This window comes from Physeter macrocephalus, chromosome 10 (genome assembly GCF_002837175.3).
Source record: "Physeter macrocephalus isolate SW-GA chromosome 10, ASM283717v5, whole genome shotgun sequence".
Lineage (NCBI taxonomy): Eukaryota > Metazoa > Chordata > Mammalia > Artiodactyla > Physeteridae > Physeter > Physeter macrocephalus.
The window spans coordinates 39147096-39173792 of record NC_041223.1 but is presented as its reverse complement, the minus strand read 5'-3'; the positions used below and the strand labels follow the sequence as shown (position 1 = coordinate 39173792).

The 26697-nt window shown below is 34.9% G+C and overlaps 1 protein-coding gene across 1 annotated transcript in view; it reads right to left on the bottom strand.

The window, feature by feature from the left end:
• TRDN (triadin) overlaps positions 1-26697 on the bottom strand; it is a 366265-nt gene that overhangs the window by 265846 nt on the left and 73722 nt on the right. The window contains exons 3-5 of the mRNA XM_055087525.1: positions 18870-19034; positions 17780-17812; positions 1014-1073 (exon numbers count right to left, since the gene is read on the bottom strand). Of these exons, the coding sequence (XP_054943500.1) occupies positions 1014-1073; positions 17780-17812; positions 18870-19034 (258 nt within the window). The remainder of the gene's footprint in view (positions 1-1013; positions 1074-17779; positions 17813-18869; positions 19035-26697) is intronic.

Here is a 26697-nt window from a genome sequence, read left to right as displayed (position 1 = left end):
TATCTGCAGAATGATTTGAGCTCTTCACAAAAAGGAAGCTCATCAAGTATATTAAAAAAGAAAACATGGTATTTTAATGAAGATTCACATATTGGTATAACTTCAGGTTAATTAGAACTTCTATTATTTGAAACTATTACTGGCAACATTGATGTTTGTGCAGGTAATTTTGTACTAGTCAGTTTTTGACATAATAAATATTAGACAACATTCAATTTTTATCCTAGGAAAATTCTTTCATTTTCAGCTGTATCACACAAATACAGTAATAATGAGATTTTTATTTTTGCCTTAACTCACCCAGTATCATGTGAGACTGACCATTGGGGAAACTTGGGCATATTTAGAAACATGTCCTATTGAATGTTTGTGCTTCCTGTAAATTTTCTTTTTAAGTTTTATGACTACATGGGTCACTCCTAGAAAAGTGATGCTTGTAAGATGAGCAAGGCACTGCTGGCCATTAGTAATATCCCTCTAATGCAAGATTTCAGTTACTAGATTTAGTTGAGTTGAAAAGGATATTAATCATCATGTTGTCATTGTCCATCTACCCTTTGAGGCTGTGTAAGCAAGCTCTGGGGCCATAGCAGTCTTCAGTGAGATAGTATAATGACTGCATTTCTATGACAAAGATTTTAAGGTATAGCATGGCATAAAAAAATTCAAGTTAAAAAAAATTGAACTCTGATCTATTATATTAACTGATTAAAGAAGGAAAAATGTTTGCTAATAAGTCAAAAAATATGTTTGTGGTACTATCTCAGTAAGCAAAAGCCAACTGTATCAATAAATAACTGAAAGATTGTAATACATTTTGAAGTTATTTTGATTCCAGTAATTAAATATTATATATTTATACCTGGGGTTTACTTAGGAGTAAACTTACTTAAACACTATCAACAATTAAAGCAAAAGAGCACTAAATATGAAAACTTTCCATTTTCTCATGTAAATATACAAAATATATATCCTGAATAAAAATAAGAATAAACACAAAATTTAACACTTACCTTTAGTTTGTATTTTCCTTTCAGTTTTCTCCTGCTTTTCAGTCTTTTCTTTGTGTATTTCTAGGAAAAAATAGGATATACTTTTAAAAACTGTTTTTGAAAATGTGCAAAATATAAATCATAGCTATGACCTAAACATTATAATTCCAGCATGAAGACTAAATTATTTTAGCCAACAAATTTAAAGGTATCTAAAGGGAAAGAGTCATTGTAACATATTGCCACATAAATCCCTCATTTATTGAAATAAGGAAAAAATTGGAGTTACCTAAAATTTAGTTATTGAAAAAGCTTAAAAACTTAAATCAATAAATGTTGCCACTGTTTTCAGTGCTAAATCTGATCACAAATTATAATTATGTTTTATTTCAATTACTCTCAATGCATATTAAGACTCCTTAGTAAAAAATGTCATTTAGATTTAGGAAGATTTAGTTTTTACATATTAAATTAAGAATTTGTGAAATGAACTGTAACAACTATCTAATAGGAAATATATCTCAGAAGTATTGACTCTAAGCTATGTTTATAGTCAGAATTTGGCATTGCATTTAACCAATAATTACTGCATGTAGATATGACACATTTCATAGAATGTTAGTTGTTACATTTTTTCTAAATATCAGGTTTTAACAAATATATTCAATTTGCTGCTAGTTTCAGTAAACATACATTGCCAAGGCTTAGAAAATAAAGTTAATTCTGAATTTGCAGTTAATTTGGATAGAAGTAAATTTGAGATTAGAGTTTATAAATATGATTACTACCTCTGAAAAGTGACTTAATCTTAAATACCATGGTTTTTCTTAGAAAAATGCTAATGAGTTTTACTTATTTATTTATCACAACTTTATTCCACAGATGGTCTGAGATGGTGCTAATTACTGTACATATTCTAAATTCTCCATTTGTAGATTTGAATTTGCATTTTTATAATTTTTCTAGAAGTCTAAAATCAAGACCAACTATAGGAAAATCCTAAATATCTTCAGAAAAGACAGTTACTGACTTTCATTCACCAGTTAAAGAGATAATCACCACTGTGAAGATTTCCTTCCCTCATTTTCCCCATTAATCAGTCATACTATTTATAAGGCCACTCCTCTACCCTTATCCCATCCTTGACCTTGAAAATGGCAATGGAGATACAAAAGAGTTAAGATATTCAATTACATTTGTGAAAAAAAGGCTTCAAGGTACAAGGAAAGATATCCCAAGGGCTTAGGAAACATCCATCTTCCAGCTTCTCTCCTCCTCCTCATTATTATTATTATTATTATTATTATTAATCTCCTCCCTATGTCTCCAAATCCTACTCCAAAGAATTGTTCTTCATTTTAGCATTATTGACTTTTTAGATGGGGAAATTGTTATTTGGAGGTGGAGTGGGGCTACTCTGTGCACTGTAGAGTATTTAGCAGCATCCCTTCTTACTAGATGCTTCTAGCCCCCATCCCCATCCCCAGTCATGACTATAAAAAATGTCTTTAGATATTGTGAAATGACTTCTGTTGGGAACTTGTATCTTTAGAGCAACAGTCCAATCACTCTTTGTCACTGTCTAGACCTACATTGTCCAATGCAGTGTCCACTAGACATGTGTACATATTAAAGATATGATATATGGTTAGTCCAAATTGAGATGTGCTGTAAGTGTAAGTACATAATGAATTATGATGACTTAATATTAAAAAGAATGTAAAATATCTCATTAATAATTTTTATATTAATTACATGTCAGAATGATATTATTTTGGACATACTGAGTGTGATGATTTTATTTATGTGTCAACTTGGCTAGGCTACTACCCCAAATCATTCAAATGAACACTAATCTAGAAGTTGCTGTGAAGGTATTTTGCATAGGTAATTAAAATGCCTAGTTTATTAGCTTTAAATAAGGTGGTTCTGGATCATCTGGGTGGGCTTGTCTGATTCCACTGGAAGGTCTCAAAAACAAGTTTGAAGTTTCCTGGGAGAGGGAAGAAATTCTTTGGGTGGATGACAGCGTTGGTCCATGCCCGTGGGCTCCAGCTTGCCCATGATCTTCACTTCTTGACTGCCTGTCCTATGGGTTCTCATTTGCTCAGCCAGTCCCCACAATCACACAGGCCAATTCCTTGTAATAAATGTCTTAATATATAAATATATCTGCATAATTTCCTACTTTTGCTTCTTTGGTTGAGCCCTGACTGATATTTGGGGTTAAATAATACATGTTATTAAAATTAATTTCATATTTTTCTTTTCACATTTTTTTAATGTGCCTACTCAAAAAATTTTAAATACATATGTGGCTCACATTATACTAGTTTTAGACAGTACTTGTCTGGTCCTAGGGGTGGGCAAATGACCTTTTCAGGTCATCTACAGGGTTAAATCTTCTACAAGTTAATTTAAAAAAACCCTCAAAATTCTCCCCTGCCAATACCATTCTGCTTCCTCCCTCCTATTTAAACAAACAGAAGCTATGAAGACTGGGGCCTTGTATAACTCAGCCTGATAAAGTAAGTAAAATGCCAAAGATTTAGAGTAGTCTTTGCATGTGCTAAGGGAATCATCCTTAAGAAATAATTTCTTACTCCTGATAGGGATTAATTTGAATATAGAAATGGGATGAAATTTTCTAAATTAAAAATTTATATGAAATGTTACATCTATTGTGATTGAAAAAGGCCTTAAATCTGTCATTGAGAATAATATTTTTCATTTAGAGGTGTGTGTGTGTGTGTGTGTGTGTGTGTGTGTGTTTATATTCCACAGATATCCACTGGCTACTCAGAGGAATAAAAGAGAGATTCTAGAACTCATACAGGAGGATCAGACACAAGTTAGAATCTTCTGCAGGATTAGTTTCAAAAGGCCATTCTGCCTGGGTAATCCTGTCAGAGCCTCCTAGCCTGACTTAACTGGGGAAATACACTGTTTAGACAAGGTGGTGGTTTATGGAATTAGACAATCCATGTTGGTTCATGATGGGGTTTCCTGCAAGGTAGGTGAAAGCTTGCACATCAGAGAACAGAAAAAATAACAGTAGTAGAAGAAACCTTGGTTCCCTTTAGCCTTAGCTCTTGTGCACCCAGCAGCAGCCGACCAAAAGGGAATGGGCTCTAGATTATGACCAGAATTGTAATGAGCAGGGATCCATCCTGGGGGGGAAAAAAATAAAGTGAAAGAAGACAAATCTCAAAAAGATTGGGATGCAGATAACCACTCAGGAAAAGGCAGGAGGGAAACATATTCCCTCCACTTTTCCCCAAATACAAGAAAGGGAGGTAACCTTAAAGTAGGAGGTAAGTCCAGGAATGTTGGTTACACTTCATAATAAGTTTCACTTAAGCAAAAATAAAAATAGATGAAAGTAAAGGAGAATTAGACTTTAAAAAATGATAATTTTTATGTTCATTGGTGACATTGGCCTGTAATTTTCTTTTTTGTGGTATCTCTGTCTGGTTTTGGTATCAGGGTGATGGTGGCCTCACAGAATGAGTTTGGAAGTATTCCTTCCTCTGCAATTTTTTGGAATAGTTTCAGAAGGGAAGGTGTTAACTCTTCTCTACATGTTTGATAGAATTCGCCGGTGAAGCCATCTGGTCCTGGGCTTTTTTTGCTGGGAGTTTTAAAATCACAGATTCAATTTCAGTACTTGTAATTGGTCTGTTCATATTTTCTATTTCTTCCTGGTTCAGTCTTGGGAGATTGCACCATTCTAAGAATTTGTCCATTTCTTCTACGTTGTCCATTTTATTGGCATATAGTTGTTTATAGTAGTGTCTTATGGTCCTCTGTATTTCTGTGGTGTCAGTTGTAACTTCTCCTTTCTCATTTCTGATTTTACTGATTTGGGCCCTATCCCTTTTTTTCTTGATGAGTTTGGCTAAAGGTTTATCAATTTTGTTTGTCTTTTCAAAGAACCAGCTTTTAATTTATCTTTTCTATTGTTTTCTTCATCTCTATTTAATTTATTTCTGCTCTGATATTTATGATTTCTTTCCTACTACTAACTTTAGGTTTTGTTTGTTCTTCTTTCTCTAGTTGTTTTAGGTGTAAGGTTAGGTTGTTTATTAGAGATTTTTCTTGTGGGATTAACAATATACACACTACTATATATAAAATAGCTAACCAACAAGGACCTACTACTGTATAGCATGGGGAACTATACTCAATAGTTCATAAAACCTTTAAGGAAAAAGAATCTGAAAAAGAACATGTGTATATATATATATATATATATATATATATATATATCCGAATCACTGCTGTATACCTGAAACTATCACAACATTGTAAATTAATTATACTTCAATAAAAATAAATAAAAAATGATGACAATATATTTCAGAGTGTTTTTTTTTGTTATAACAAAATTCTTCAATAAGAATTATAAAAATGAATATTAAAGAATAATTTTTTCACCTTGAATTGTTTTCCTTTTCCACTCCCAATGAAAATACAAAATTATCAGCACCCACACACATATACACACAAAACTACAGTGACATTCTCTACACAGAACTACATTATAGTTTAAATTGCTGAAAAATCAAGACAGTTCTAAGAAGTGGTTGCAGGGATGGGTTTTTCTTCCCAAAACAGCTGATAGATAGGGAAGCAATTTACATAAAGTTCTGGTCAATGGTGGTCAAAAGTTTCTTAAAGGTTGCATTTCAACTAAAAGAGGATCCAAATTAAGGTTCTCCCTACCCTCACCTCCCTTTGTTAACACCCTTTCAAGGAGTATTTTCTTCCTGCTCCTAAGAGAAAAAAAATTTGGATTTTTAAAATATTCTGAAGTTTTCGTGCACAGTTGGAATTTGGGGCAAATGTGTCCAGACCAGCCGGCATTTTCTATAGACGTCAACAAAAGCAGGCACTGGGGATTCTGTGCTTTGGGTACAAACCACAGTACAAGGATCCTGGCGGGAAACACGTGTTGCGATTCCTCTACTCTTTCAGAATTTTGGGGGCTGGGGCTTTTGTACCTCGAAAGTTCCCCCAGGGTCCTGCTCAATTTCACAGTCTCAAGGATAAAGTCCCAACTTTTAATTTTCCTGATTCTGCACTTCAGCTTTATATAAACTAAGACAGCCCCACTGCTCTGGGCAGATCCACTCAGATCTCTTATAAGTGGGAGTCGTGGATTAAAACACACACATACACACACACTCGCGCGCGCATGCGCACACACAGACACAAATCTCTACAGCTCACAATGAAATATAATGACTTACATAGACGTTGTTTTGCAGGAACATCATCAACTATTTTTTAACTGATGATCACTTGAAGACTGTTAGTATCTCTATACAGGTAAGTGCAGACAAGCACAGCTAACCTTGTAAAGGCATACACACATACATTTGTTTGCTTACAGAAGACAAAATAATTTTATTTCTGATGATTCTGAAAGGAAGCAGATTTCACTACCTCAAAATATGTCTCTTTGGCATAAAGATTATTTTTCAGCTAAATGCAATCAAAGCCCAGCAGGAAAAGCTCTTTACCTTCCCCTCAACTGCCTAAATTTACATTGGAAAGGGGGCCTGTACCAAGGAGAGAGCTATTACCAGAGATACCTAGAAACTTATCTGCGTAACAGGACACTCTTTGTTTTCCAAACGTCTACTCTCCCTTCCTGTGAATAGCCTTCCTTCCTTTTGTATACTCAGACCCCTCCTCTTTTCCTTAGCTCAGGATGTTATATATGTCTCAATTACCTGGCTGACCTTTGAGGTCTCATAGTTTTATGGGGCTCCCGTATGTATGAACAATGTTTATTTTTCTCCCGTTAATCTGTCTTATATTAATTTAATTATTAGACCAGCCAAAGAACCTAGACAGGAAGAAGGAAAATTTTTCTGCCCCTACAATTCAAACTTAAGGATAAATTAAATGTCTCTGCATGTTTTATTGCAACATTACATTTTCTTTGGGGATTGTATTACATCACTATTGTCACTGTCTCCGGCTAACAGATGTCCAAAGAATCCAATGTAGCTTCTACACAGTGTGCTAGTTCTGTCTCCTTACACTTTTGCCAGGAAATCATGACCATTCAGGCTCGTGCCCAATTGAGTAACAGCATGATACCAATTTCGACTTCAGAAGGATACTTTTTTCATAAGCAGATGATGCCTAATTTTTTACTCTCAATTACCCTTGCCCGCGAAGAACTATTTGTGTAAGAATGGAAAATTAAATGTAAAAGAGTCAAGTCAGTAAATGGAAATTTATTGCCCTATGGTTTTCAGCAAACTTCAAAGAAAAATAAAATTTCTTATATTAATACTATCTTCTAGTTATTCAATAATTTCTATAGACAGGTAAATGCCTCTACCTTATGCAACATAACAGTAATCTATAGTAGCAAAAAATTTCATTTGACCTTTTGCACTCTTTAAGAACAGTTCACTTAAACTGAACCAATTCTGGATACAAGGGACAAAAAAGGTCAAAGTGGTCATTATTTACCTCCAAATGTATGTGCTTTGCCAATAGGTTAGAGTCCAACCTGAGAACATGATAAGTCTCAGCAACAGATTCTAGTTGGAATGATAAGTATTTTGGTAACAGTAAACCTCAAAGATTGTTTTGTGGCTTAGAAAGCACAGAGGTCAAAGTATCTCAATCCAAGTGTGAGACTGTCAAAGGTCCTTAAAGGTACAATTGTCAATTTGAATTTTGATAACTGGAGAAGGGAAAAATAAATGGAGAAAGAGTGACAGCTCAATGTGTCAGGAAGCAATGAAAAGGATCCCCTTGTTTTCCTGAGTTATTGGTAACCTTACCTAATGTATCAGCTCTCCACTAGTGTTTACTCTGTCCATTATGATATGAGGGGCACTCAAGAGAAGGGGCAAGTTACTTCCATAGAAGATGGGAAGTGTATTCTGACTTCTTTCACTAGTCCTGGTTTTCCCCTATCCCCTTTCTCACTATCTGTAGGGAAGTATGTGTGAATATGAGAAGTGGAGAAAAGAGTAGAAGTCTCCTTTTAGATTCTTATTGTTACTATTCATCTCCCATTCTAAAACCAATACTTCATCATGCTAGGCTTTATTTTATTTTATTATTTTTTTAAACATCTTTATTGAAGTATAATTGCTTTCCATTGTTGTGTTAGTTTCTGCTGTATAACAAAGTGAATCAGCTATACGTATACTTATATCCCCATATCCTCTCCCTCTTGTGTCTCCCTCCCACCCTCCCTACCCCACCCCTCTAAGTAGTCACAAAGCACTGAGCTGATCTCCCTCTGCTATGCCCCTGCTTCCCACTAGCTATCTATTTTACATTTGGTAGTGTATACATGTCAGTGCCACTCTCTCACTTCATCCCAGCTAACCCTTCCCCCTCTCCATGTCCTCAAGTCCATTCTCTACGTCTGCGTCTTTATTCCTGTCCTGCCCCTAGGTCCTTCAGAATCATTTTTTTTTTGATTCCATATATATATGTGTGTTAGTATACCATATTTATTTTTCTCTTTCTGACTTTCTTCACTCTGTACGACAGACTCTAGGTCCATCCACCTCACTACAAATAACTCAATTTAATGCATTTTTTAAATTAAAGGAACTCAAAGAATTTAAACTCTGGTTTTCATGCTTTATAACTCAACGGTGATAACCAAAAAATATACCCTCCTAAATCAGGCTGTTTTTCTAAAGTCTAATGCCCAATAAGCAATTGGGTTAGAGTCCAATGTCTCTGAAGAGGTGTTAGTCTCAGCACCAGACTTGTGAAGTGCTGGGAAACAAGAGAAGCAGATATAATAATGTATTAATTTGCTGAGAAAAAATAAAAATTTAGTATTATTTAGAGTATTCATTATTTCTGGATTGCAATGGTCATTAAATGATTATTTGAATAATTGTACAAAAGATGGCATAAATCAATAGTATTCTAGTGTAATTAAAAATGCATTTCATTAGGAAAATCTAGACATACATAAGCTATTAAAAGATCTATACAAAAATACTGTCATCGCTGCCATGTATTAAAATGAAGCTTAGTGTTTGAGATAACTAATGCTTGAGTCAATCTGCTTCATTCAAATCTAATTCTCATACCTACTAGTTGTGTGAACTTCACTTCCTCATCTGTAAAATGAGGTTAATAATAGTATCTACCACATAGATTTACATGAGGATTAAAATAAGTTAAAATGTAAAGGATTTAGAGCAGCACCTGATATCTAAAAAGCATCAGGTAAAATATTGGCTATTATTACTATTACTTGTCTCCCTCACTAAATTCTAAATTTGATGAGGGCAAAAACTATGTCTATTTTGTTCCACAGTAAATTTTCAATAATAATTGGCATATACTAACCACTCAATAAATATATACTGAGTTAAAAAATAAATGTTTAGGGGCTTCCCTGGTGGCGCAGTGGTTGAGAGTCCGCCTGCCGATGCAGCGGACGCAAGTTCGTGCCCCGGTCCGGGAAGATCCCACATGCCGCGGAGCGGCTGGGCCCGTGAGCCATGGCCGCTGAGCTTGCGCGTCCGGAGCCTGTGCTCCGCAACGGGAGAGGCCACAACAGTGAGAGGCCCGCGTAAAACAAAAAACAAACAAACAAACAAAAAACCAGTTTAAGCAAGATTAGAAGCTATCAACTCTTGCACAATATAGAAAGTTGTGGTGGATGGTATTTCACCTGTTCTTTAAGACACGACGCACAAATGATTTAAACACTAAAATGAGTGTGGTTGAAAATTTGGGACAGTAAAATGTTGCATTTCTCAACCTTTTTACTTTCTATTAGAAATGCTGGAGAAAGTTGCAGAATTTTACTATTTGTGGAAATTTAAAAATATATGTGAAAGGTATTGTAAACTGCAACACTTGTACAAAAGGTAGTAGGGTTTTTTTTTGTTTTTTTGTTTGTTTAAAGGAAATTTATTCATAATTGTTAAAACTTGGAAGTAACCGAGGTGTCCCTCAGTAGGTGAACGAAGAACTACATTGTGGTACCTCCAGACAATGGAATATTACTCATCACTAAACAGAAATACACTATCAAGCCATGAAAAGACATGGAGGAAACTTAAAAGCATGTTACCAATGCATTTTTTTTTTTTTTTTTTTTTGCGGTACGCGGGCCTCTCACTGTTGTGGCCTCTCCCGTTTCGGAGCACAGGCTCTGGACGCGCAGGCCCAGCGGCCATGGCTCACGGGCCTAGCCGCCCCGCGGCATGTGGGATCCTCCCGGACCGGGGCACGAACCCGTGTCCCCTGCATCGGCAGGTGGACTCTCAACCACTGCGCCACCAGGGAAGCCCTACGAATGCATTTTTAAAGCATTTCTTCCCACAGTGATCAATATGGGTGCCAATAAGTTAGGGTTTTTTAATATTGTTTTTCTGGAACACAGCAAAGCTAAATAATAAAATTTAAAACACTGTGCATTTTTAATACTTTGCCTTAATTTATCCACAGATGTTTATATAAAATATGTAAACTATAAACTGACATATATAATTGACAATTATGCCTATAATAAAATATTGACAATCAAATATCATGTTCATTTCAACAGAAAAATATTGGGACAGGAGTTAAAAGCGGGATATGCTATTCCACCCAACTTGAAAGGGTTCAAAATTTCTATTTCTTTTGTTCTACATGTTAGGTAGTAAAAAAAAAAAAAAAGAAAACCAGAAAAATTACCAGTGATTCTCAACTCCGTGCATCAGATTCAAGTGATGTCTTAACTGGACTTACTTTTTTCCACAAGAGACCAAAATCTCGTGATCTTGAAAACCGGAACGTAGAGTTGAAAAGAATCTGGAATACATATAAACCTAACAGCTTCTCATTCACAGGCTTCTCAATTACACACCCAATCTTATTTCCAGATAGGAATGCAGCAACCTTGAGATTATTCTTGCTCCAACAGGAGCTACTTAAAATGGTTGGGCCTGAGTCGAGCTGTCTCAGCCTTTCTTTTTTTTTTTTTAATTTATTTTATTTTTGGCTGCGCTGGGTCTTTGTTGCTGCGCGTGGGCTCTCTCTAGTTGCGGAGAGCCGGGGGCAACTCTTTGTTGTGGTGTGCGTGCTTCTCATCGTGGTGGCTTCTCTTATCGCGGAGCACGGGCTCTAGGCACGTGGGCTTCAGTAGTTGTGGCATGCGGGCTCAGTAGTTGTGGCTCGTGGGCTCTAGAGCGCAGGCTCAATAGTTGTGGTGCACAGGCTTAGTTGCTCCGCGGCATGTGGGATCTTCCCGGACGAGGGCTCCAACCCGCGTCCCCTACGTTAGCAGGCGGATTCTTAACCACTGTGCCACCAGGGAAGTCCTGTCTCAGCCTTTTTATTCTCCATGATGTTGGCACCAAAACTTAATCCCTTGCTTTCACCGGCTTGCTCCTTCAGGCTCCAGTGTTACCAGTATTTCCATCACTCTGGTTCCAGTTTGCTTCCCTTGATAGAAATGAGTTCTTTGGGGCCCAGGGTTCACTATAGCTGCAACACCTTAGAGAAGTAAGTCTCTGGATCATTCATCAGATCTCTCCTCAGCCTTTTTCATTCTGATCCCTTCACCAAGCCTCACTGTCTGCTCTCTCTGCGTTTTGCCCCTTGTCCTCACAGGTCTGATCAATATTGGGAAAGACAACCAGAAGATAAAGCAGTGAGTTCCTTGAGCAGCCTGAGGGCAATATGCAGCAGTGCAGTTATGGAGCTGAGTTTTAATCTAGACTTATTTAGAGGAGTAGTCCAAAGATTAATGTATCTACTTAACAGTGTTACTAGGGTCAACCTGGTAACCAGTATTCTGCGGCTACGAATTTTAACAAGTTTAGTCACCTTTCCATTCTCCCTCCTTTTTTCACTCACAGTATTTTTCAGACACTTAAAGATCTGCCTGGGGTAAGGCACCGAAGCTGCCAACAAAGATGGATGTAATGAAATCTCTGGCACAGAAATATGTCCATCTATCTTACTCCCAGTGACGTGATACAACCTTCTGAATGGCCTAATCCTAAAGTCTTGAATATTTATGATGCTCAGATTCCCTGGTTCTTCCTTATTCACCCTGACTGCAAAGAGCTAATGTGGATTTCAATAAAGTGAGAAAAATACACAATGAAAGAACTGAGTTTAAATTTACTGGGCTCTTTTCAACCCCAGGAGCTTTAGGGAAATCTTAAAACACGATTGTAAGAAGAATGTAATTTGTTTTGCTCTAAGTAAAGAAGAGCTTCTTCCTCTGCCATTGGCATGCATCAGGAACAATTTCACAGAATAACAGCCTTCATATTTGGGTCTTGTTCAAACTTCAAGATGGTTCCTTAGATCAAAGAGCAAGTAGTTGGAAAGCTAGGAAATTCAACATAATGTACAGGGGATTTTGGCTCTTTCCACAAAGGCAAGTGATAATTTATCTCATAAGGCCACAATGTCCCTAAAATTGAGGATCAGTTTTTCCTTCCCAAAAAAATGAGTATGTATGGGTCCGAAGGACTAAAAGTATTCTTTCTTAACTTTAAAGCTAGATGTCAGAAAGTGACATTATAAAATGTAATTTCTTGTTAAGAGACTATTATTTAATGTCTCCTAAAATTACATATTTCAAAGAACATAAATGCTGTAATGATTATTCTTATATACGACTTATTATAGACTAAGGTTTAAGTAAGAATAAACTGCAAAAAGAGATACGTATATCCATTACGTTGCACTTAGAAATGTTAGTACAAAAAATTCAAAAGCTCTATCCCCAGTAAAAATTATACCTTTATGAATGTTTACATAATCTGAAAAGTCCACATCACATGAATGTTAATATAGAACTATGAGAGAAAAATCATATTAGGTTTGTGAGAAACCAGTATCTTTGTTTTGAAAAAGAAATAGAAAAATGCTAAGCTGCCTATGCTGAATAGACATATATTTTTAACTTCGTTTTAAAATACACTGTTTATTTAGCTCCTCAGTCCATTTTTTAATTTGGTTGCTTGTTTTTTGTTGTTTCTGCTTTGTTTTGTTTATTTTATTTTTTAAATTTCAATAGATACAGAGAACAAACTGGTGATTGTTGCGGGGGTGCGGGGAGAGGGCCAGACGAAATAGATGAAAGGGATTAAGAAGTATAAACTTCCAGCCATAAAACAAAAAATCACAGGAATGTAATGTACACATAGGGAATATAGTCCATAATTTTGTAGCAACTTTGCATAGTGATGGATGGTAATTGGTTTTACTGCAGTGAACATTTCATAATGCATAAAAATACTGAATCACTATTTTGTACACCTGAAACTAATATAATATTGTATGTTAATTAGAACTCAATAAAAATTGTATAATGTAGTAATTTAGGATAAAATGATATTGCTTTATGTTTCAACTGTAATTCTTGCTTTAGGTATATTTCATCTAAACTTTGGTGCTGCCGCTCACTTAATTCATGGAAAATGTTTGCCATGTTAACTAATGGGCAAAGCCAGCCTTTGTTTTCAAATTTTTTACGTAAATCAAACTTACCCTTTTTCAAAAAAATATAATTTTGCTTTTCAGTTCAAAAAAATTTTTAGTGTGTATTTTGAGGAAATTATTATGAAAGTAATACATTTTGCAACATATTTAAATTATTTGGATTTAATATAATACGTTTATTTTACAATAAGTTATAAAACAAGACAAACCAATATTCCGCTGCAAATTATTTTACTTGAACTAATGTCAGGTACCATATAAATAAAATTTTTAGTTGTTTATGGAGCTAGGAGTATTTTTAAAAGTTTGATATTTCTGAAATATACATGTTAGGGGGATACCAAATTTTGATGTTTTACTTTTGGGAATAATTTTTAAAGTTGCAAATATAAAAGAAATAACTCCAATAATTTTGTTAGATATCATGATAAAATTTTATAATTTACAGGCAAAGTAGAATATATATTAAATCTATACATTTACATACATATATTTATTGAGCAGCCAGCTAGCATATAGTGGGGTTTTTTTGCTAGTAGGAGGTAGAAAATACATATAATAAAAAACATATAATGAATAAATGGTACATAATATATTATGTATATATATACATACACACATCTTTATATATATATATATATACACATACACATAGTCAACTGGTTCTGCAAATAGTATATAATTTAATTTTTTGTCAATAGGAGGTACAAAATATTAAACATTTTATATTAAATGAAATATGATAAGGTTTTACATCAGTTAGATTAAGTATTTCATAATATAATTAATTACATAAGGTAGGTTTTAAATTTCTTTTTGAATAATACAGAATTAGTCTGAAATGAATCACAGAAATGTGACATCCATGGGTTTATTCAATGCATCTTTAACAGTCTGGTTGCCTTAGAAATATTCCAGTTATATTTAAAAGAATTAGTGTCACTAACGTACACTGCTTTGATTGTTTCAAAGTAGTTTCAAACCAGTGAAACCACTTCCTAGGAACAAATATTGAGAATAACTGAAAAGAATTGCTTACATTTAAATTTTTAAAAGCCATTTTTAGCTTTCAGTATTTCCTATGGATGTTCTTTCTGTTTTGCTCTCAAGGGAGTCTCCCTCAAGAGCAACGTACTCTTTCACATTATCCAGCTAAATAAAAGGCAAAATCATTAAATGAAACTTGCCATTGTTCCCATCTCCCCACTCTACCTTATCTCTGACTTCAGAACATACCATCATGACAGAGAACACCTGAGTATCAGCACCATGCCTCTCCTTTAGCAGATATATGCAAGATAGGACAGGAAGGCCTATTGGTCTCTTTGGTTGGCATTCTAGCAATTTGAAGATGTGTGAAAGACACTTTTTTATCTCGTAACATAGAAGAATTACTATGATAACCTTGGATATGTTCTCAGGCAGATCAATTTTAGGAAAGCATACAAATGTAATTTGATTCCTTTGATGCTATCCTCACTCGTTTATCCCTTGGAAAGTGTGGTGTTAACATGTCCATGATATGTACCCTGGTGTGAAGAATGCTACTCAACAGGCTGATTCTAGGTAAACAAAGCACACCCACCCTACATAGCAAAGAATTGTTCCAGAATATATAATTTACAGTGGTATTGGTTTTCATAGTTATGTTTTAAATAATTATACAATAAAAATGTAATATTTTACAATGATTCGATGCCTTCAGCCTGCATCATGGAGTATTTGAAATAGAATTTAATATTTAAAAATATTGACAAGTTGAAAAGTAGATATGCATGAAGAATGTAAAGACACTAGGTACTACACTTAATACCCTAAAGCTATATTTATATATAACAACATAAGCCACAGAAGAGCATATTCAAAAATTTCATCCATATTAATAATCTGTTCAATAATCAACCGGGCAACCCTGAGATTATTTGACTGTACTGTTATTCCATATCAAATTAAAACTGCAAACTCCATCCATAAATAACAAGGTAGCTAAATTTTTATTTTGGTAAAAATAGCAATAACTGGACAAATGAAACCAACATTTTATGCATATTTAAATAAAATGCTTCATATAGATACAGGACAGTAGAATAAACAATGTCACAGCCTGATAATTAGGTAATATAAAATGGCTAAATATTATTGAATGTGTCTGAATGGGAAAGAGTACTAATGAAAAGACTAATAAAGACTCATTTAGACAGGTGAAAATCAAATATTTTAAGAGGATATAATTCTAGATTATCAAAAAAAACCTAAAAAACTTCTTAAACCACAATTTTAAAATATAGAATTTGTAAAATAATTCATTGTAAGATAGAGATAAGCTCATGGAATCTCTTCCCTAATAATATTAAAAATATACTTTTAAAAGCAGAATATGTATTAGAAATGCTTTGTAAAATATCACATACTAATTTAAAATTCATTGTTTCTATGACTCTACAAAAGGTTTTAAATAAAAAATAATTGTAATTAAATATATTTCTTTTATAACTAATGTTTATTACAGCCTCTGTACCCAAGGTAGGATGTACCAGATGTTGCTTTAAATGTCCATTTTCTCATGTAACTCTGTAAATAATAATATTAAGAAAATATATTCAGGTGATTTTAGTCAATTCTCCTTTTAGACATTAGTGTACATGGTTTTAAATATATATATCCCTTAGACTGCTTTAACTAATGATCATTACTGACATTTTTAAAAAGTATCTTAAACAACTATTTAATAGTTTTTCTGTTGATTTGATAAAGCAATACAATAATTTAAAAACAATAATTAAACAGTTTTGCGTGCATTTGCAACTAATGCTAATCATTTCATAAAACTTAATTTTAAAATAATCCCACCAGGAAATTCAAATAAAAAGCAATGAACAGATTCTATATTAAATACTAGATATTGATTTTTGGAGAATATGATCTTATATGATATTCTTGTAGAATTTAATTTATAAATAAGAAAATATTTGTTTTTCACGCTTCCATATCCAAATGGAATAAATATATGTACAAGCTGTAATTTCCAGACCATGACTGGTAACTCATTAGCTTAAACTTTGACTATGTTCTGGGCAGTATCCATTGGAGATCAGCTATAAAAAGACTCCGCTTTTTACCTCAAGAAGTTTATAAACTAATCTAGATTCTCTACACCTGGATTTGATGGCTTAAGAATGTCCTGAGTTCTTGAGTTCTCATCATGGATTTGTGAGTAGGGCAACCCATCCTTTCTGCTCTCAATAGCTTCATAAACACTTTCATTTCTGAATGGCAGTTCCACACTAGAGTTTCACTACTTTACCTTTTACTGGGCAAGTTACAGATTCAGATTTTCCAAATTAACATACACGAAGTATATTTTATCCCAAAAGTGAGGTTATCATCATCTGTCAGGCAAGGCCGAAGCTCCAAATTTGGATCCTATTGTTTGCATTCACAGTAGGTCTAGGGAGATAGCAACAGAGGCCAGCAAGTTCTCCTCTGTAATAAATACTCCCAAGAGCTATTGCCCAACATGTGCAGCAATAACTAACTATTAAGTCTGGCTTTTATGTTTCTATCTCATAACAAATATACCTCAGGATGGTATCCTTTGCTCCCTATTATTCCTTCTAGACATAATTCCCACCCCTTCCTGTAAAAATCTCTGAGGCTTTTGCCCCACAATTATAACCCCTTTTTCCCAGTCGTATTGCTCCCATCTTTTGGATTTATTATCATTCCATTCGGTGACTGACGACGTTGCTTATTCCTTCAAGGAATCCCTGTAAACCACAGCCAAGCACACCCAGATGACTCTGCTGCTTTGGGATGACACATAATACATACTGACTGCATATGCCTGTGCCTTCAAGATTATTATCCTCCACACTATCTCAGCTACCCTGTCCAATAGATATCACCTAAAATTGAAAAATAATACTGACAATAACATAAGAAAAAGAATAAAAATTTAAAATCGATATATCTGGCCACAGTGAGACTAATAAAGATCATGGGCATCATCTTCCAGGCCATTTAGAAAACTATAGAATTCACCCCTCATTCCTGCAATTCAAATTCACATTGATCAGTGTGTAGACTGATTTGCACATCTATTAAAGAAGGCATTAATTGAATAATCAATTTAAAAATGATGGGATTAGCTTCATCGGAAAGAATCGAGTATTTCTTTTCCTAACTATAAATCTTAATCTAACCATTAAATAAAAACTCTACATTAGAAATAAATTGTCTGTAACAAAGTAAAATCTATTTAAGTTATGGTGAAAATCAACATTACCATAAAAGAAAAATACTTTTTTTCAAAGGTCAACACAACTAACCTTTTTTTTTCAAGGGAGGCTCCTCTATTTCTCCTAAACCAAGGCAAAAACAGTAAATTAGAAAAACTTTCAGCAGAGCATAATATTGCCTCTCTATTTTCCCATTTTCTTTCATTCATTTTTAAAAAAACATCTATTAGTTTTGATAATAGTAGTTCATATATTACTTTGCCTTCCAAATTCCAATTTTTAAGTATACACTTTGCCTATGTACATTTATTTGAGATAGTTTCACTTTTATGAGTTCAATAAAATTGTGGCAGTGATCCAAATTATACATTATAGTTTGTATATCATGTTCATTTCAGTCCTCTATTGTTCATCTCGACCTCTCACAGGAGCCAAAAAATACAAATTCAGACAAAGTCATAGAAAGGACTAAAATAATAAGAGCTTTCCTGGTAGTCAAGGATGAATATGTAATTTCTGATGAGTAAGGCTGATCTTAAAAATGCCATCTAAAAAGCAGAATTACAACGCTTTGTTCTTTTCACAGCCACTCAATAGCGTTTACATGTGGTTTAAGTTTGTTATTTCCTTTTGATCATCAATACATTCTAGAGAGTAAATAGTTTAGTTGCATAATTGCTGTGACATTTAGAATGTGTCTCTCCGTTCTACACCTCCATTTGATTCAATTAATTAACTTTCATTGTGATTTTAGTAGGATTGCTTTCTCTATTTGACTGTAAATATGAATTATATGTACAACATATTTATACGTATATTTAGTTTTCAAACTTGGGAAATAGCAGCCATTTTTTGTTCCTGAAGAAGCATATAAATGTGAGTTTCTATTGTGGTTCTGTAGGATTGTATAATAAGTCCCTCTCTACTATAATGCTACTCTAATGTAGCATTTAATTTTGACATCTTTGCCATAATGGCAGATAAGCTATAAGATGAAAGCCATATAGAGACCAATTTACTGAGTTTGGCAGCCTGTTGATAGGCTATTTGCACTCTGAAGTGTATTCATTTTGGTTTAGCCTGACCCAAGTGCTCACCTGTGCTTAAACTTAAGCAAACTATTGTAATGCGTATCAATCATCGGTACTAGCAGTTAGATATATCTCTATGCTCTTTGTACCTTTATCAGTGTCCTTGTCTCCATCATCATTATCTTCTTCATCACCCTCAGACGAGATGATGTCAGACAACAAAGAAAAGAAGCCATAGACCCAGTCCGTGGTTTCCTCCACAGCATCATGTACAAGTTTTAGAGGATCTGAGCCCATCTTGGAAATAGAGCTTGCTAAAAGTAATTAAAAACAAAGAGAAGTTTTGTAATTATTCCCAAAGAAACTAAGAAAAGCTGCTTTCCTGATTTATTCTTTTAACACATTTGAGTTACTTCTAGTAACTTCAATGGATAGAATTAGGAAAAACTGAAGTCTGTAAATCTTCCCTTTCTTATATCCTAGGAGCTATAAACTGTTCGTGAAATAAAAGATTAAATAATAAAAATGCAAGCAAGAAAACAGACATATTAGGGATTTCCACCATGTTATTCTCATTCTAGTTACATGAAAGTTGCTCTGAAGGGTTAAGGGTAGCCTTTAAGATCTGATTGAAGAGGTGATATATCTATAAATATGGTCTAAGCTGCACCTGATTTTTCATCAATCTGTAATTAAATTTTTAGATTTATGTTTTCCTTAATTTTAAAAACTAAGCTTTTCAGGGATTCTTCTCCCTTTGACATCTTAAGGGACTAGAATTATATCAACATATTATACTTTCTAAGGGTTAAGTATGCCAAAATTAGGTTTTTACTCTGATTGAGATAGGAAGTCATTGGAAGGTCTGAGCAGAGGAAAAAGTGATTTGATTTATGTAACTTCATTTGCCATGTTGAGGATTGAAAGAATGCCTGGTTGGAAACAGAGAGATCAGTAAGGAGCCAAATGAAATAATCCATAATCCAAGGGAAAGAAGATGGTGATTTCTATATGGGTGGTACCAGTTTGTGTGGTGAGATATGATCAGATTCTGAGTGTATCTAAAAGACAGAATTAATGTATAGACTGACAGTATGGCTGTTGGATGTGAGAGAAAGAGAGGGGTATGAAATAACTTCAAAGTTTTGGTTTGAGAAACTGGAAGGATGAAAATACCATTTACTGAAATGGGGAGGACTGAAGATAAACAGGGTTTATTGCGCAGAATATTTAAGTAGCTGAGTTTTAAACTTGTTAAACTTGAGTTGTCTATTAGACCTCTATGTGGAGATGTAGACATTTGTATAGCTCAATATGTTCTACAAAAATGAAGTTCTAGCTGAAGACGGAAACTTGGAAATTCAGTAAAGAATAGAAAGCATTCAAAGCTATGACACTGAATGTGATCACTAAGGGAGTGGACCTAGGAACACTCCAACATTTACAAGACGGTGAGATAAGTCAGAGAGATGAGGAAGAACCAGCAATGGATTCTGAGGAGAGAAGAGAGAGAAAAAGAGACACAGAGGGAGATTAACTGAGAGGCAGAAAAAAAAGAGTATAATGTACTAGATATCAAGTCAAGAAATTGTTTCTGTGAGGATAAAGTGAGCAGTTGGCAAATGTTGCTGATAGGTCAAGAAAGATGAAGACTGAGAAAAGACCTTTAGATTTAATGATGAGGATGTCACTGGTGACCTTCAAAGGGCAATTTCAGTGAAATACATTCAAGACTAAATGGGAAGAATTTAGAGGTAGTAAGTATATTTTACTGTAAAGTAAATAACAGAGATTGGGCAATAGTTGAAGGACTAGAATCATATGGGGTTTCCATTGCTTATGTTGTTCAAGTGGGAAGAATGTTCCATTTTTATGTTGACGGGTAAGATGCCATAGAGAGGGACAAATAGTATTAGAGATAAGATTTCTGGGGACATTTTTAATTTCAGAGGATTCACAACCTATCACAAGGATGCCAAGTTACAACTGGTCTCAGGGAAACCTACCTCCATGATTCAGTGACAACATAACTTTACTCTTTGGACCTTATTTCACTGCATTCTGGAGAGTGTCATGTGAGCAAGATATGGTAGTCTGAAAGATGAGAGTAAACCTTAGAGAAAGGAAATGAAGTGGAGTTTTATAATTGCATTTGAGAATTTTAAAAGAATTATATGTAAGGAACTGGACTGTACTGGTACCATTAAAGGCATTTTTAGCACTAGTATATTTTATATCTAATGGAAGAATATTGCAAATGGGATTTTTATGATCTGAATAGATTGAGACCATTTCCCCACCCCTCTTCTTTCTAAGTGTTCACTGAGGAACTTAACAATAAAATCCAAAAAAAAAGATATCAGTTTAATTATCCTTATGCTTAAATGCACTATATATACACTTTGCAGACATGTATATTGCCTGGTTCTAAAATAGTCAAACCAGGTTATTTTCATGAAAAAAATATGTTGCTATCTAGAGACCAGCTTCTGATTTTCAGTCACATGGAAAACAACTTAAAAACATATATAGGGCTTCCCTGGTGGCGCAGTGGTTGAGAGTCCGCCTGCCGATGCAGGGGACACGGGTTCGTGCCCCGGTCCGGGAGGATCCCACATGCCGCGGAGCGGCTGGGCCCGTGAGCCATGGCCGCTGAGCCTGCGCGTCCGGAGCCTGTGCTCCGCAACGGGAGAGGCCACAACAGTGAGAGGCCCGCGTACCGCAAAATAAAATAAAATAAAATAAAAACATATATAGACGTGGATATAGATGTATCTTTAAAAAGATAGTAGTCCTCAAGTTAATTCTTATTCCTTCTCTCAGACATCACATCCAAATTATAACAGTGGGGATAATATTATACAATGCAACTAAACCTTTTATAGATGTTTTCTTTTTTAATCGTACTTTTCTACCTTTCATCTTTCCATGAGTTAAATTACATACATTAAAATGAGGATCATCATAAAAATGGTAGTAGCTAACACTTTTAGGGTGTATATTACCTGCCAGGTACCATTCTAAGAACTTTATGTATACTAACCCACTTTTTCCTTTCAAAAACCCAATGAGGTAGACATCTCTATTTTAAATATAAGAAAACTGAGACAGAGGGAATTTAAGTAAAATACCTAAGGCTGCATAGCTAGTAAGTAATGGAGCCAGATTTTGCACCATCCAGAGTATGACTCAACTACTATGCAATACTGCAATCAAAAAACAAACAAAACCATGAATTCACAATTGGTTCTGTAGTAAGATGTTGGATGAGAGATTCTGGGAGGGCTTTTCTTGCTGTTAAAAGGGGGAACAAGGACTTTGCTGCATGAGAATATAAAGCCTGGAACTGCTATAGCATCTTATAACCATGAGGACTGACTCACTGAGGAAGGCAAAGGCTAAAAATGAAAGAACTTGAGTCAAGTGCAGCTCTCCTACCTAGTGCTGAACCACGCCATACTGAAGCCAGAGACAAAAGGAAAAATCAGTAACAATGCTTCTGTCTTTATTTTTAAAATTTTGATATTTTGTTCATCCCAGATTTTTGCATTAGTTTTTAAATGTTATGGATTGTATTAAAATATTATGTACCTTAAGTACTCAGTTTTTTGGAGCCTCTTAAATTTGGCACTCAGGGTGAGTGCTTTATTCGCCTCACTGAGAGTCCTAGTGCTTACCCCACCTAAATGCTGTGTGATGTTGAGAAGATTAACTTTCGCCATGGCTGTAAATTTCTTCGACATCCCCGCTTTTCCAAAGTCACTATTCTAAACTAAGACTTCAACCCCTTATGCTTGTTATCTCTATATTCAGCCTTCTCAGGTCTCAATTTATAATATGCCCAGTTCTGGCAAACAGTATTGTACAGTGTGATACAAAACCAAAGTACTCTGTGCTTCAGTTTGCTGGACTGTAAAACAACAATAAGAGTAACAATACTTACAAGGTTCTCATCAGTAATAATGAGATAATACATTCAAGTCACATAGTACAGTGTCTGGTAATTAATAAATGTCAATGGGGAGAAACATGCAAGATTGGCTTTGAATCTTGAATGACCCAGAGGCTCTTTCCAGTTGGCTAGCTGGGGCCGGAGGCTACCCCTCCCCTCAGCAGCAGGCTCTGTGTATGATCTCACCTTTTCTCAAGGTCTCCAAATGCTGCACAACTGTCATTTCCAGTATCCCCTTGGGTGTTTGGGACCTTAGTTCTTACTGCATGGTATCCATTCCCAAAGGAGTAACCTCCCAACTATAAGGCTGCCCCTCTTGCATTCCTTAACAAAGGAAAGAGCACCTCAGAGGTGAAACTCTAGATTGGCCCATACGTATCTATCTGAGCCACTCCACAGGATAGCCAGAGAATAGGGGTCCCAGGCATCTTCTGACCCTTCTGCCCACGAGTCTCTGCCAAATGGTACTTATTGAGCTTCACTCAACCTCACTGTACATAAATTTCTTGGTGTAAAGCACCTAAAGCAGAGTAAAGGATATGGTAAATGTTAGGTAATTATTAATTCAGTCTTCAGAATCATTTAATTCAAACTTATGGTAGTGCTCTATAAATGTAGGCTGCTATAAGTATTACCCTGAGTCACTGCGTCCTCACAGGCAACATTAGCAGGGTCTGTGAAATCCAAACACTGTTTTCATCAGGCCTCATGAAACAACTAGTGCTTGACCCTTACCTCCCAGAAAATATTCACATCTAAATATGTGGATCTAAACTGAGCTAAGGATTTTTTTTAAAGTGTCATAAATGCTACCTAAGTTAGAAAAAATTTGACTTGTATATATGTTGATGTGTGTATCTTACACATAGTGGTACTCAATATGAAGTTGACTAAAACTATAAAACTCTTCTTTCAGGACAATTATTTTGCATTTATTGTATGCAATATCCTATCTTAAGTGTAATATAATTAACATAATGTTGCCATTTATGGGCTTGCTATCTAGATGTTTCTAATTTTGATATGTGAGGGATGCTGTTTCAGAATGTATAGTAGTGATTTTCCAGACCTAAATTACTATTTTAAGTGACTAGCTTCTCCTTCCTGTTGCACATAAGTGTTTGAATACTTTGGTTTCTGTTGGTGAAATTTTGATCAAGTTAAGAAAAATATCAGCAAATTATGCGTCATTTAATATGCTCTGAGTTACATGACAATTCTTGCTTGAAGTACTGTGATATTACTTAGTCTTTGTTCAGGGTAAACAGAACTCCTTAGAACTTTACCAGTGCTAAACAGAGCTACAGATATGTTTTCCCATCCCCATGCCACCCACCATGAGGGGAGGAAGGGATATGCAGGTAAGAAAAATGAGACAAAAAGACAAAAAAATCAAATGATTTGAAAACAATGGTTGTCTCCACTATGTTTGTCTCCATTATGTTAGTAGGTTTCTTGTATGCAGCAATGTAGCTGAGAGAATACAAATTCTTATTAAACAGTTTAGACTTGAGATTTGGCATCATTCATAACAGTCAACTATTTCCTAAGGATATAAGGTTGAAATACTGATTTAATTTAGTTTATCTTTAACCAGGACACATTTAAAACAAAAAGCACTCACAGTGAATTTAATAGCCCTCTGAATCTTTGTGATCCGGAGTCTCAAGCATTGATAATACTAGGTACAGATATTTAAGAAATAACAAACAAAAATATGTACTTTCACAACTACTATAAAGGTCAATGTCTTAATCAAAGTGACATTTACTCAAGACATTGTACTGTAAAGTGTTTTAGGTCCAGTCTGAAGTCACTTCCAATTTCTCATAGGTTAGACCAATTGCCTTGAATATACTTGTCTGAACTCAATGATGTCAGAACTGTCATCTTTAATTGTTATCATCCCAGTGGAGAGCCTTTCAGTCTCTTAGAGTCTCTTATATGCCTTTTTTCTCCCACAAGTTTATCGTTTTCATACTCTCTATTTCATTTCAAATTGAAGGTAATGCCAATACAAGAGAAATAGGAAATAACACATCCAAGGAAGTCAAGAATTCAAGAAATGTTTTATGCAGCAACATTATTCCTCCATATTTGACCTCTAAGCTGTATTTACATCCTTCTAATTGAAGTTTGTAAAAGGCACACTAATTGGAATTACAAAATCTTCCCACTATTTTCTCTTGAAATATTCAGAAGATAGCTGTATGTTTGTAAGATTGCTTCAGTTCCAGAGACAACACCTGCTATTCTGGTATCTGATAAGCCACTTTCGTTGTAAACAGAATAGTGAAAAATTGTGGCCCTAAAACAGCTTTTCTAAAAAACTTTTCCACCCAAGAAATATTTTGAGAGGCTCATTTTTTAATAGCCTCTCTTTAAAACCACTTATAGTAGCCCTTTAAAATGATTTACAGTAAAGAGTTAATAGGAGTGGACCTGGCTAACTGATAGAGATTTGGGAGAAGCAAAGGTAAAAATAATAATGAAATGGAGTAGAGGCCAATGAAAATTAAATTCAACTGCTGTAGTACATGCTTTGCATTAAATAACTTTATATGCAGTGTGTAATGTTATTTCAAGGATTCTCGCATGGACAAAAATATGAAATTTAATCTATGTTGCAAAATTTCTTTGAAATTGAATATATAGGTTAAAATGATTTTTATATTTATTTAATTTACATTGTGTGATTTAGCAAGAAATACAAATATTAGGTCAGTTCATTTCAGACCAGATAATTAAGTCATGAGTAATCTGTGAGATGCTTCTATAGGGCATCTTTCAGATGCTTCTGTAGAGAAAACAGTATGATGAAATCTCATTTTGCTATGTTTAAATGCCTTCTTTTACAAATGAGTGAGTACCAGGATATTACCACACTCAATAACAGATGTTATATTTTAAAAGTATAAAAACTTAAAAAAAGTTGTATGTAATCACCTTCCCTGAATTACATAAATGATTTAACTTCAAAATCAAGTGTCTCTGCATAGAGTTTCGTTCCACTAGATTTTTAACATAGACCATATACAGAGGCTGAAATTCCCTGTAACCTTTTATCCTTACCCTCAGTGAACACTCCTCAGAATATGGCAAAATAAAAAGCTGGATTCATAAAATTCCCATGGTACTTCTAATATTCATCACACTATGAAAGATTTTTACTTATGTCTGTGGTGTTGGGGCCTGAAGACAAAATATGAGGCCCTCAGGAAGAAAAAATGGGCAAAAAGTAAAGGAAGCAGTGGAATCTGGAGCCTGTGAGGGTTGAGAGAACACACTGGACACTGCATCAGTCCTACGACCTCCAAACTTCCCTCTTCAAAGAGGAGAAGCTGTCACCCTTCTCATGGAGCTAAATATGTACCTAGGCCAGGAGTGAAGAAGCCAAAGGAAGCTCTGGCAGGTGCTGGGGTCACTGCAGGAGCAGCTGCTGTCCCATGCCAACAAGGTGAGTCAAGGGATCAGTGACAACAGGCGTGTGCAACTGCACCTGGTCCCCTGCAATGACCTTCCTGGTCCTGCTTGCCTCTGCCTCTCAAATCTCTCACACAATGATCCTTCTGGCTCACACAAACCCACAACTATGCAGGGGAGGGAATTCTAGAAAACATGTTTTTTTCCTAGCCAAAATGACACAACACAAATCCACCACACCTAGCTTCAATAGTTATCATTTTACCAGTTTTATTTATATTTCTTCTCTCCCACATTTATCTTTTCTTTTTTCTAGTTTAGTAAATATTTTAAAGCAAATCCTAGATACTTAAATTCTTAATCCCAGATCCATAAGTACTTCACCATGCATGCCTGTTCCATAATTTGTTTGATAGTTTCTTGTTTGAGGCACAAAAAAATGTCCAAAGTAAGTTTTGTATCTTTCTTTTGCCAAGTATGGAATCAGCCACTTCTTGAAGGAATCACAGTTCCTTTTATTGGGAAATGTATTTTGAGACTAAAATTTGGTCAGCAGGGGTGCTCATTGAGTTGGATTTGGCCAATAAATATGAAATTTCAGT